This window comes from Myotis yumanensis, unplaced genomic scaffold (genome assembly GCF_028538775.1).
Source record: "Myotis yumanensis isolate MYYU_CA2020_CCGP unplaced genomic scaffold, mMyoYum1.0.hap1 SCAF_1, whole genome shotgun sequence".
Taxonomy (NCBI): domain Eukaryota; kingdom Metazoa; phylum Chordata; class Mammalia; order Chiroptera; family Vespertilionidae; genus Myotis; species Myotis yumanensis.
The window spans coordinates 155701709-155714158 of NW_027223752.1; the positions used below are offsets into that span (position 1 = coordinate 155701709).

General features: G+C 40.3%; 1 protein-coding gene across 1 annotated transcript; it reads left to right on the forward strand.

The window, feature by feature from the left end:
* Nucleotides 1-427: 427 nt before the first annotated feature.
* Nucleotides 428-11578, forward strand: OSTC (oligosaccharyltransferase complex non-catalytic subunit). The gene is made up of 4 exons (XM_070408657.1): nt 428-627; nt 4319-4412; nt 6596-6793; nt 11004-11578. Exons 1-4 carry the CDS (start codon nt 489-491, stop codon nt 11020-11022), a joined length of 450 nt encoding a protein of 149 aa, XP_070264758.1. The 5' UTR covers nt 428-488; the 3' UTR covers nt 11023-11578.
* Nucleotides 11579-12450: the final 872 nt, after the last annotated feature.

Here is a 12450-nt window from a genome sequence, read left to right on the forward strand (position 1 = left end):
TAGGGCTTTCTCAAGCTCTTTAAAAAAAAAAAAAAACTCATAAAAATGGCAGAGCTTTCTGAGCGTTCCCATTCATCCTCCAGCTCTGGGAACCTGGAACGCCCTGGTCCAATCAGCTCCCGAATCCTCAGTGACGTCAGCAAGTGGGCGGGTCAGACGGCTTGGGTTCCTCCGCTTCTCTGGCTGGGCCACGTCAGAAGCCGTGCAGGTCCTTGAAGGGACATAAGTTACATTAAATTCACTGGACATAATTGAGAATATGACTCAAACTTTTGTTTAAAAATAGTCAATTCCACATAGGTTTACACACCTTGATTTCTGGTTTTTTTTTGTAGTTTCTTATTTTCTTCTGTGCATATATACACTGCCTGCGAGCGTTGCGGACCTGCCGTTTCCTCCTCCGCGCACGCGCCGGGGAGGGGAAGGACCGGCCCGTTTCCGGGTGGTGTGTGGGGCTGGAGAGTAGAGCGGCTCTCGCCACCGCCAGCATGGAGAGTTTGTACCGAGTCCCGTTCTTGGTGCTGGAGTGCCCCAACCTGAAGCTGAAGAAGCCGCCCTGGGTGCACATGCCCTCGGCCATGACGGTGTACGCTCTGGTGGTGGTGTCTTACTTCCTCATCACCGGAGGTAACTCGGGCTGGCCGGGGCTGGCGGCGCCGAGGCGCGGCGCACCTCCCCGCCCCGGAGGCGCCCGTTCCGCCGACCCTCAGCTCGGCGCCAGCTTCGCTTCGCTCTGGATCTTTTCGGAGGGTGGAGGGAAGTTCTGGGGTTCCAGGTATTCACAGCCCAAAGGTTTATTTGCCCTCAGGCCCTGCCCTTTCTCCTGGCTGCACTGGTGTTCTCACGCCCATTGCTTTTCTCCTCCTCCCAGCCTCTCAGCCTGGGGATCCATCCAGATCGAAGATGTTTTTCAAGGCCAGGTTGTTGCTTTTTTACTGATGGCCCTAGGTTGACCGAGTCTAGACTGGGAAAGTCTAGTCTGGCCCATTGTACTCCCCGTTGTTCAGGTCAAGAGAGAGTGGGACTTCTATTCTTTCTTTGTCTTCGGTCCCTGGAACCTTGGAAGAGACGTGAGAATTCTTAAGTTTGTTGTTAGCTCAGACCTAAGGGTTCCGTGTGGCTTTTTTGGTCCAGTTCGAGAATGAATGCGAATGCAATTTTCTAAAGCCACGGGTTTGGAAATATTTGAGATTGGAGATAGATTTGTCCTTAATAGAGCAGAAGTTGGGAATATAAAGAATAAGGAAGATGGTATTACTATTAAAAAACGTATGAATTGTTATATCATGTTCTTTTCAAATAGAGAAAGTTGCCAAAGGGGCGTTGCTTTGCGTAGTGGTGAGTTGGCAGTCCCGCTGCAGTCTTTCCGGGGCCACCACCCACCCTTTCGAGCCACCGGCCCAGGATTTGCTGGACTGCGCCGCGGTTAGATTTTGGGAAGTCGGGTACTTAATTTGGAAATGATAAAACTCAAGTCCTACAGGTGAGGGACGATAAAAGTGATTCTCTTTTTAAGCGAATGGTCTGAGACATCTTCATTTTCATAGATATTTTGTTAAGAATATGTAGTTGTACGGAAGAGGGAAGAATCTGCAACTATGAGGGCTTCGCTGAATGTATCTTTGAATTACAGCCTGCCCTCCCCCCAGAGTACTGACAGTTTACTTATCCTAGCATTGTATGAGCAATAACATTTCTCAGCACTTCAATAGGGGCTGTGTATTGAAATGAAACTTATATGCATGTGGCTTTTTTTTTTTTTTTTTAATAAGTGATAGAGTCTTTCTGGGCTTTTATTTGCTACTCTTTTACCTGTAACCCTTACCTCCCCTGGAGCCAGAGCCTGTGCCAGACGCCTCACAGTTTTCATTCTGGCTCCCTTTGCCATGTTGGTTGTTGCAATGGGGAGATTTTCTGCCCCCCCCCCCCCCCACCCCTGGGGGAAAGGTCAGTGAGGTGTCTCATACAAGGAGTCGGTGTTTCCACTGGACAGGAGTCTCTTCAAACAACTGAGTGTACCTTTATAAAGAAACTATTATATATTGCAGAGGAATATTCAGCAAAGGACGTATCGAGTCCCTATTACATTTCAGGCACGAGCTACTGGGGACAACAGTGAATGTAAAACAAACAAGGACCCTGCCCTCATGAAGCTTATAACTCCACGGTTGAGATACGTTAAATAGCACATGCACTTTTTTTACATTATTTCTTTAATTGCAGAAATGCCACAGATGCATTGAAGGAAAAGAACAAGAGATTATGGAAAAATAGTGGGAGTTGGGAATATTTACTTTGGAGTGTGGTTCCCGAGGAAAATGGCTTGTTAGCCAAAATCTGATGAATTGGAGGAAAGGGTGTGTATGCTAAGCAGAGGGAAGAATATGGACAGATATGGGGCTGAGAGACCAATTAAGTGGGTCTTGTAGTTGACCTAGACCAGACTAGTTGGTGGGCAGTGGAGATGGAGGAAAATATAGTGAAAGATATTTTGGAAGTAGATTCAGTAGGTCTTGATGGAGTAATTGGATGTAGGGGGAGAATGAAGTGTGAAGGAATCTTAGTGGTGTCTGGTTTGAGTATCTTGAGTAGATGAAAGTAACATTTTTTTGAGATCGAACAAATGAAGTCTTTTTTTGGTGGAGAATGATGAACCAGAGCTCACTTTGGGATATACACTAGTTGGGCATAACCAACTATAATTAGTTGGATGTGTGCATTTACAGGTGTGAGTAGCACTGAGAAAAGAGGTCTGTGTTGAAGTTGGGCAATAAGAAATGTTTTCTGAACTCCTCCCAAGTCCCCATTCTTGGGGAACGTACATCTAATTCCAACGGTGCTAACATTATTTGACATGTGTTGGCACATTGAGCGTCATTCGCACATGGAATTGAAAGTCCTGGCAAGGGATGAGTTCAATTCCGGAGAGAACGTAGAAAAAGTGGACAGTGGTTCAAGCCCTAAGGAACTTCCATCACTTAGTGGTTTTATAGAAGAGGAGGCTTAGCTAGAGAGGTAGCAAGAAATCATGGGCAAGAGGGTTACAAAAGTCATGAGAAGCCATTGGGATCGAATGCTCCTGGGAAACATCCTAAGACAAGAACTGAAAAGTGGCCGTTGAATTAAGTAACATGGAGGTCATAGCAGCCTTAGCAAGAGTGATAGCAGTGGTGACAGAAGCCGGATTGGAGTGAAGAATGAAGGGTAGCCCTAGCTGGTTTGGCTCAGTGGATAGAGCGGCTGCCTGTGGACTGAAGGATCAAGGGCACATGACTGGGCTGTGGGTTTGATCCCCAGTGGGGGAGACAGCCGACCAATGGTTCTCTCTCATCATTGATGTTTCTATCTCCCTCTCCCTCTCTCTGAAATCAATAAAAGTATATTTAAAAAAAAATGAAGGGTGAGGAAGGGGAGATGGCAAAATTGCCCCCCCCCCCATTTTTTTTCAGAAGAAAGCCTGTCTCCCTTTCAAAAAGGAAATACATAAATGCAATGTTAGCTAGGATGGTCTAGAGTCAAGGGAAGGTTGATGTAGGGAAAGACAGGTTGAAAATACAGGAGGGAGAAGAAATATCCAAAGGAACCAAGTCTCTGAGAAGGCAAGAGGGATGGACTTCTGCTAATTGGAGAAGGGATTCTTCCTTGATCTGAGCTAGAGGGAAAGAGGTGAGGATAGATGAGGGCACCAGTTTGTAGTTGGGGGAGGAGGGATTAGGGAATTCCACTATGATTGTTTTGTTAGTGGGAAGGGAGACACAATCTATGCTTAAGAAAAGCTGGGCGTGAGGATGCTGGAGAATAATGGAGAAAAACATGTTGACAGTGGGAGATTCAGAAAACTTAAAATGTTGATAGATATTGAAATTAATGGTCATGAGTCTTTAATGCTAATGGTGTGATTAAAAATGTTTCCTTGTTTTATATTTATGCAAGAAAATTTCTCAAGTAGCTCTCAATTTATAGAAACAAATCCAAGTTTATGTGGAACATATTCTTGAACTAAAATATAATCTTTAATGTTAAATCTCTTTTATTGTGGAGTCATACTTGAGTATTAGAAACAGTTACTGAATGAATTTCTTTTATGAAATAACTCCTAAAGATAATATTGTTTTACAAGTCATTCTGAAGTATTGAGTTGAATTTCTGAATGATTTTCTCTGAAGTTTGGGAGATTAGCTGGGCCTCATTTGATTATAATAGTATATATCAAGACAGTCCTATGTACAGTCCTATATAAATTAACCTTTAGAGACAGATGAGAATCCTATTTTTAAAATGAGGAATTCTCTAATCTATACTATTGCCTTTCGTATAGGAATAATTTATGATGTGATTGTTGAACCTCCAAGTGTTGGCTCTATGACTGATGAACACGGGCATCAAAGACCAGTAGCCTTCTTGGCATACAGGTAAGAGCTACCTTTCTGAATGATTTGGTGGTGGGAAAGTGGCTGCTGGGCCATGCCTGCTTATCCTATCTAATAATAGACAAACATGGTATTTGACAGTACCTTCGCTATGCCTCCCATTGGCTAATCAGTGCGATATGCAAATTAACCGCCAACAAAGATGGCGGCTAATTTGCATACTGCAGGCAGGGCGGGGGAGCGCTATCCAGCCTACCCTGCCGCCATTCGGGCCTGCTATCTGTGATCCTGGGCGGGGGCGGGGAGGTACTGTGTGCGACAGGCCCCGGGGCAGCCGGGCGGGGCAGCAGCCATCCGCTGGCCCACCCAGGCATGCCGTGTGCGACCTGGGGTGGGGCCCCAACCCCCGGATCAGCCCTGCCCTGTGCGGGACCCAGGTAGGTGGGGCAGGCACCTAGGGATCGGCCTGCCATCTGCCACCTGGGGAGCGCACCTAAGCCAGCAGGTGGTTATCTCCCGAGGGATCCCAGACTGTGAGAGGGCACAAGTGGGGCTGAGGGACACCCTCCCATCCCCCACCCCCGCCAGTGCACAAATTTTTGTGCACCAGGCCTCTAGTTTAAAAACAGTGAAACCCATGGAATCCATTTGTTTTTAGACATTAGCTGCTCTAAAATGCTAAATTTAGGAATGGCAGGAAGTGAGCAGGAATAAGAGAAGTATATTACCTATTCATTTATTAGGAAATAACATATTTCACAACGATATGATCACTCATTTAAAGGAGGATATCAGTTTAAAATACATTTGTAGACTGTTCTGGGAATCAGCAAACCAGTTTGTAAGTAAAGCTTTATTGGAACTAGGTGTGCCCATTTGTTTGTATACCATCTGTGGCTCCTTTTATACTATAGTGGTAACTGTGGCATAAACCATATGGCCTGTACTGTACTATCTGGCCACTTAAGAAATATATGTTACTAAATAAGAAACACAATTTTTGAGATCTGGGAGTTCCATTTAAGCAATGAAACACCGTTCTAGTGTGGTTTGGTTCACTTGAGCAATGCTTATTGTATTGCTTTTTATAATCCATTTGTTAATTGTCTATTTAAACATAGCTATATATTTGTATTTATACCTTACAAATGGTATTCTCTGCGTAGGATATTCTTGGAAAGATGATTGTGGTTCTCTGGGGAGGGGGTCCAGATGACAGGCGATCTTGGTAGGAAAACGTTTCACAGTGTCATCATTTGTGCTATTTGAATTTTGACTATGGTGCATGTATTGCGTTTTCAATTAAAGCAGTGGTTCTCAACCTTCCTAATGCCACTACCCTTTAATACAGTTCCTCATGTTGTGGTGACCCCCAATTTCATTGTTACAAATTGAACATAATTAAAGCATAGTGATTAATCACAAAAACAATATGTAATTGTATATGTGTTTTCCGATGGTCTTAGGCGACCCCTGTGAAAGGGTCGTTCAACCCCCAAAGGGGTCGCGACCCACAGGTTGAAAACCGCTGAATTAAAGCAATTAGTAAACAAAAAATATGTACCTTCCTTGCATATTCCATGTATAAAGCACCCCTTTAACAGAGAAATTTGCTTTTGGGGGTCCATGAACCCCAAAAACAGATACAGATAATATACAAAAATTTGCATATAATTATAGGGATTTATAGGTCACTGGGAATACATGTGGGGTTCATGGAGCCTTAGTTAAGAACACCTGCTTTTAAATTTTTCCCTTTGAAACTAAAGGTGTATTAATTATTATAAAACTTTTTAAGATACATTTCTAACCAGTTCAAAATTAATTTGAAATCAAAATAAATTTAAATAGTATAACTTTTAAAAGCTAAAGTTTTGGGTAAAGGATTCATATGCATATAATAATTGGCTTTTTAGGCTAATAATTAAAATGTGAGTACCGATTTTCATAGACAGTTGTGTTGGTTGAGGTCCTAAAACTCTTTGGACATATGCTCCATGAAGACAGCATTTTGTCTGTTTTATTCATTGTTATAGCCCCAGAATCTAGAATAGTACTTGATAGAAATGAATATCTAGAAATGTAGCAAAATAGTTGAAAGGGTAAGAATAAAAAATTAGCACAAAAATGTTTTAGCAGAAACGAGAATTTCAATTTAAGGGGAAAAAAAATTTGTTTTTTGGGGAATTTTCAAATTTCATTTTGCTGTGGTCTTTCTTTTTCAGAGTAAACGGACAATATATTATGGAAGGACTCGCATCCAGCTTCCTGTTTACAATGGGAGGTTTAGGTTTCATAATCCTAGACCGATCCAATGCTCCCAATATCCCAAAACTCAACAGATTTCTTCTTCTCTTCATTGGATTCGTCTGTGTCCTATTGAGTTTTTTCATGGCCAGAGTATTCATGAGAATGAAACTGCCGTAAGTTATTAAGTACTTTGTGTAACAGCAACTTAACAACTTATGTTGCAGATTGGTACAATAATTACCTAGATCACATAAAATTACAGATTTAATTTAACTCGTTTTAAACAGATGAAAATTCTGAGAATAAAAAAATGTGACTTTCTCAAGGTTATAGCTATAGTTAGTAGCAAAATTGAGATGAATAGGTCTTCCTGATTGCTGTCTTCATGCATGAGAAAAGTTAGTTATTTTGCAGTAGCATCACTGACCATGTTTCTCTAAAGTGCTTTTGAGTTAGTCTGTAACATATGGGATTTTAGTAGTATAGTGATAGTAGGGAATATTTTCAAGACATTAATTGCTGCTGCTCTTTGATATTAGTATGAGGAAAACTCATTAAGCCTTGGCCAGGGAAGGGGAGTTGCCTCCAAAAAGATGGGAAAAGGATTTTATTCATATATATCTCATTTTGATTCAGAAAACTTAGAATAAAGATAAATTTGTTTTATGGCAACTTTGATAATTCCATTGAGATCACTAATTTGAGATGTGGACAAGTATAATCATATTTCCCTATATTTGATTTCACCTATGGAACTTTTCAAGTTTCAACTATACTTATTTCTTAGAACTGATATCCCCTTATTTATTTATTTTTCCTAAAAAATAGTTTATTGATTTTTTTAGAGAGGAAGGGAGAGGAGAGACACATCAATGTGAAAGAAACATCGATCAGTTGCCTCCCATATGCACCCCAATCCACAACCTAGGTATGTGCCCTGACCAGGAATTGAACTTGCAACCTTTTGGTGCATGGGATGATGATCCAACAAACTTAGTCACCCGGCTAGGGCTCCCCTTATTTTATTACAAGAGATAATAAAAGGGGTATAGGAATGTGTTTGAGTTTCACAAGTTTACTTACTCTCTGGCTTAACCTGTACATTATCTGTAACACATCTGGGAGAGAATGGACAGACTTTCCCTGAGAAAGTTAGAGGTTCTTATCCTGCGTTGGTGTTCCCAGCTTAGCCTTTTAGGATGGGAAAAGAGAGCAGTGTTCTTTGACAGCTGAATATCGGTGTGGCTATAAAACTCCCTCAGACTCCTCTGCCAGTGGCTCCTGTTTCTATCCAAGAGAAATAATTTTGGCCATTGGCTAAATTGTATGAAGAAGTAGGTACTTAAGCCTCTTCTTTGTGATCCTCTTTTTTCTGCCCCTGTTGGAAAAAGTGTACTGGAAGAGTAGATGGAAGAGGCTAGAGTTTTCCATAGCAAAACAAGAAAAAAGGAGGCTCCCAGAGAGGATAAGGCGACTATTACAAAGTAACTAAAACATAAGGAACCTTTGGAGACACAGCAGAACAAAAGTGGGCTGTTGCCCATAGAACCAGACTTGTTCTCATCCTACCTATGCTTCCCATTCTTCCTTATGGTTTTAGGTCCTCTTCTTAGGATGAGTGTGTTTTTCTTTTAGCTCAGGCATTTGACGTTTAGAATAATAGAGCTATTGACTGCTTACTACAGTGGTTCTCAACCTTCCTAATGCCGCGACCCTTTAATACAGTTCCTCATGTTGTGGTGACCCCCAACCATAACATTATTTTTGTTGCTACTTCATAACTGTAATTTTGCTTCTGTTATGAATCGTAATGTAAGTATCTGATATGCAGGATGTATTTAGGCGACCCCTGTGAAAGGGTTCGACCCCCAAAGTGGTCGCGACCCACAGGTTGAGAACCGCAGGCTTACTAAAATGCTTTTATAAGTATTGTAAAGCTGTATAAAATAGACTAAATAGATACTATTTTATGATTGAAGACAAAAGGCCTGCTTTGCTCAGATTGGTAAAAATTGCCATTTTAGTAATTTGAACTAGTGTTTATTAAGCCTGATAAGAAAAGCTGGGCCCTCGAGAAAATCTTAAGATCATGGGATCAGTTCAGAAAAGAAATTTTTCTAAAGTCAATGAATGGGGGGTGGGGGGCGGGGAGGAGGAGAGGGACTTGAAAAATAAGAATGTAATATTATTTTACTTAATACCATTTAAGGACTAGGATGATGCATATATATGATTCTTACATATAAGTGAAATTTAATCCTATAAGTCTCTCTCTCTCTCTCTCTCTCTCTCTCTCTCTCTCTCTCTCTCTCCCCTCTCTCCTCTCTCCCCCCTTCCCTCTTTCCCTCTATAAAATCAATAATAACAAAACAAAACAAAACATACAAACATGTCCTCGGGTGAGGATTAAAAAAATGTTAAGGTTGTAGAGACTCTGACATCTGCATAAGCTGGGTTGCTTCAGTGAGTGAAATTTAGGACCCAGGGTTGATTGTTAGCAAAGGAGGGAAGGAAATCTAACAAAACAAAATGTACAGCTGCTGAGGATGGTATGTGGTAGGGGGAGTGAGGAATTTGGAGGCCAGTTTGGGGTTTGCTTCGCTCTGTGGACTCTCAGATTCCAAACTTGTTAAATGAAGTTAATTATGTGACTCAGAGTTGCTGTTAAGATTAAATGAGAGGGTGTTTTATGTGCTCTCAAGCATAATATTAATAATTAGTATTTTTATTGTAAAGATAAACAGAATCCTAAAAAAAAGTTCTATTTGCAAATTGAATTATGGCCACCATTTAAAAAATAAATAGGCAATTTCTGTTTCTAAACGAAGAAAGTGAGATTTCTGTTTTAGGACTGTTGGAGGAGATGGGCCAGAAGTGGAGCATCTGTGTAATGCTCTGTTCTTTTCTTGCTGTGCGATTTTGAGCAAACCACATAATTGCCCCCCCCCCCCCCCCCGTTTGACGTTCTTCAGCTGGAAAATGCGAACGATATTTGTTTCACCATCCTTTTTAGGATTATTGCAAGGGTTAAATGCAAAAATGCTTGCCATAGTGTTTTGAGAAATTTCTGTGTTAGTGCCAACCTAACACAGTACCTGCGTTATATACAGAAGGTACTTTGAAAGGATGAATGTCTTAAAGGTTAAATAGAAGATTATTCTCGCTTCTCTGTCTAGTTCTTGAGTTCTTGATTTACTTTTATATTACCTAAGTACTTGTATTTGCCAGTAATTTTACTTCCGTAAAATTCTCACAAGTTAGAATATATATAATAATTAAAAATAATGACGTGTTCTGAACTAATAATAGCTAACGTCATCAAGAACTTAATTACATGAGTAGCATTTACTATATAGGAGTGTTATAGGGTCCAAAGGAGAGAAGTTCTGAAGGCATCAGTGAAGACAGAGTGTATTAAATCCTTTCCTAATGTGGATAGCTTTATATAGTCCCCCCAACCCCCGCCCCCTCCTCGATCTTGCAGGTCCTTGCTAATAGGTTGCAAAGATTAATTGCAAAGGAAAAAGTTCGGAACTTTAGAAAACCAAACTTAATGCTTAAATTTGAAAGGGATTCCAGGGCCTAAGTTGTACATCTAGTAAAAGGATCTTTTGTTTGATCCGCATAAAGTTCGACCTGCTTAACAGCTGCAGCTTAGGTCTTCCCTGCTGTCCGGACAGTTCCTGAGGAGCAGAGGTGCAGGCCCACGCTTCTGCACTGTTTCTCGAGGGTTCAGGGCTCACTTCCCAGGTGTGAGTAGCTTCTGATCCTCCTGCCTTCTCCTTTGGTAATATTAGGGTTTTTAGAAAATAAAAACCAGCTTCTTTCCATTAAAAGGTTTATGATTTTTATTGCACTTGAGAAAGTCCAAAGAAAATTGATTCTGACTCTTTAATTTTTACATAACATTTTCTTTTATTTACTTTCCCCCTGTCATTTTGTGTTGTTTAACATATTGGTTTGTAAGTTTATCCTTTGAGGGGGAAGAGTAATGGAACTGAGGACCAGTAAAATACTGGGGTGGGGAGGAGCCCAGATAATGAACTAAAAACCATAAAAACTAATATATATATATATATATATATCTAAAGCCTAATATGCAAATTGTTCCCTCTGGAGTTTGACCAGGAGACCTGGAGTTCAATCACTTGCTATGATGTCCGATGATCACCAGGGCGTGGCGCAGAATGAAAAGAGGCCCCAGCTGGCAGCCGGAAGGCTCTGATTGGCCCTGATCCCGGCCAGGCTTAGGGACCCCACCCATGCACAAACGGGCCTCTAGTATTTTCAGATTATTCATTTGATTCATCATAAAAATTGTTGGGGCATTTTGAAATGTTGCTTCCTTTTCACTTTTTGTGTTTATAAATTTTGTTTCTGTAGGGGCTATCTGATGGGTTAGCGTGCCTTTTGAGAAGAAATCTATGGATACTGGATTTGTTCCTGTTAATGAAGTTTTAAAGGCAGTACCAAGCCTCTGCTATGAAATATGGAAAAGAATGAAAAGCAGCAGAAAAGAAGCATCTAGTAGGAAACATAGAAACATTAAAGCTCGGACTAGAATATCTTCTTGGTATCAAAGAGACTAGCTTATACAGTGTTTTTTCCTGCTGACCTACACTGACATACCCATGTTAAGTGGCATTTTCTTCTCGGTTTTTAATTTAAAGAAAATATACTCCATTTCTACACCTGTAATATTGAATAGAGTAATTATTTTTTACAACCATCTTAACATTATTTTGGAGATGACATTTCTGACTTTCAGAAATGAATGTAAAATCAGGAAGCAAGATCCCATAAAGCTGGGAACTCTGGACAGCTGACCAGTTTTACCTGTGGTGCTTTGCCTTTAAACAGAGTGTGTGCTAGCACATTATTTCAGATGTGTATGTAAGACTGTTTGCTGAACAATAAGGTGTATGAAAGGAGCAGGAATAAAGAATTTTTCTAATTAACATCTTTTATATTTGTTTTTTAATTGATGATATTAACCTTTTGGACTATAATTATTCAGTCCGATCTTGTGATTTTAGTTACTGATGGTGGCCTAAAGTCTCAACATATAGTTGTCAGGATGCCCTGTGAGATAGCAACTTCACATTCCTATATATACTCAAGCTGGACTGCAAGTCTGTATCAGAATTGTTGGAAATGTGATGCGTTAGATGAACATTCCCTTCAGCCTTTCATTTTTACTAATTAACACATTTGAGCACATCTGAGAAACATCTCTAGACCAATGTGGTCTTCCCCTCATTTCTGCTAGCCAGGCCTTTCAGTTCTCCCCGACTGGCCATGAACTTCTCTAGTGGCTCAGTTCTTACCCTAAAATCTTTAAGTTTCCAGGAAAGTTTTCACTCAGGTAAATTTTTTTTTTCTAATTCCAAGACTAATCTAAAAGTATCTGTTCATTAAATTAAAAAGGATTCATTTATTAAAAAAATATTTTGAATGCCAATTATATGCCAACCAACACAGGATAAAAGGACTCAGTACGACAAAGGGAAGAGAAGATAATCAAAATCTTATAGGGAAGCCAGATAAAAGATAAAAATGTTTATAAAATGTCAAATACTGATAAATGCTACAAAAATCAAGCAAAATAAGTTAATAGTTTGTACTGTAGTGATGAGAGGTGGGAAGAGGTTGCTATGCTCCAAAGCTCTGAAAACGGGAAACAAGACCTATATGTATTCACCAACTTTAAAGACTTGGTTTAACTTTAATTACATTTTTTAGCCAATTTTAATTTTTATTATTTTTGTAATTCTATAATCTAAAAGTGTTATTTTCAAAAGGTCTTTTTCTAAGTGATTGAGTAATGAAC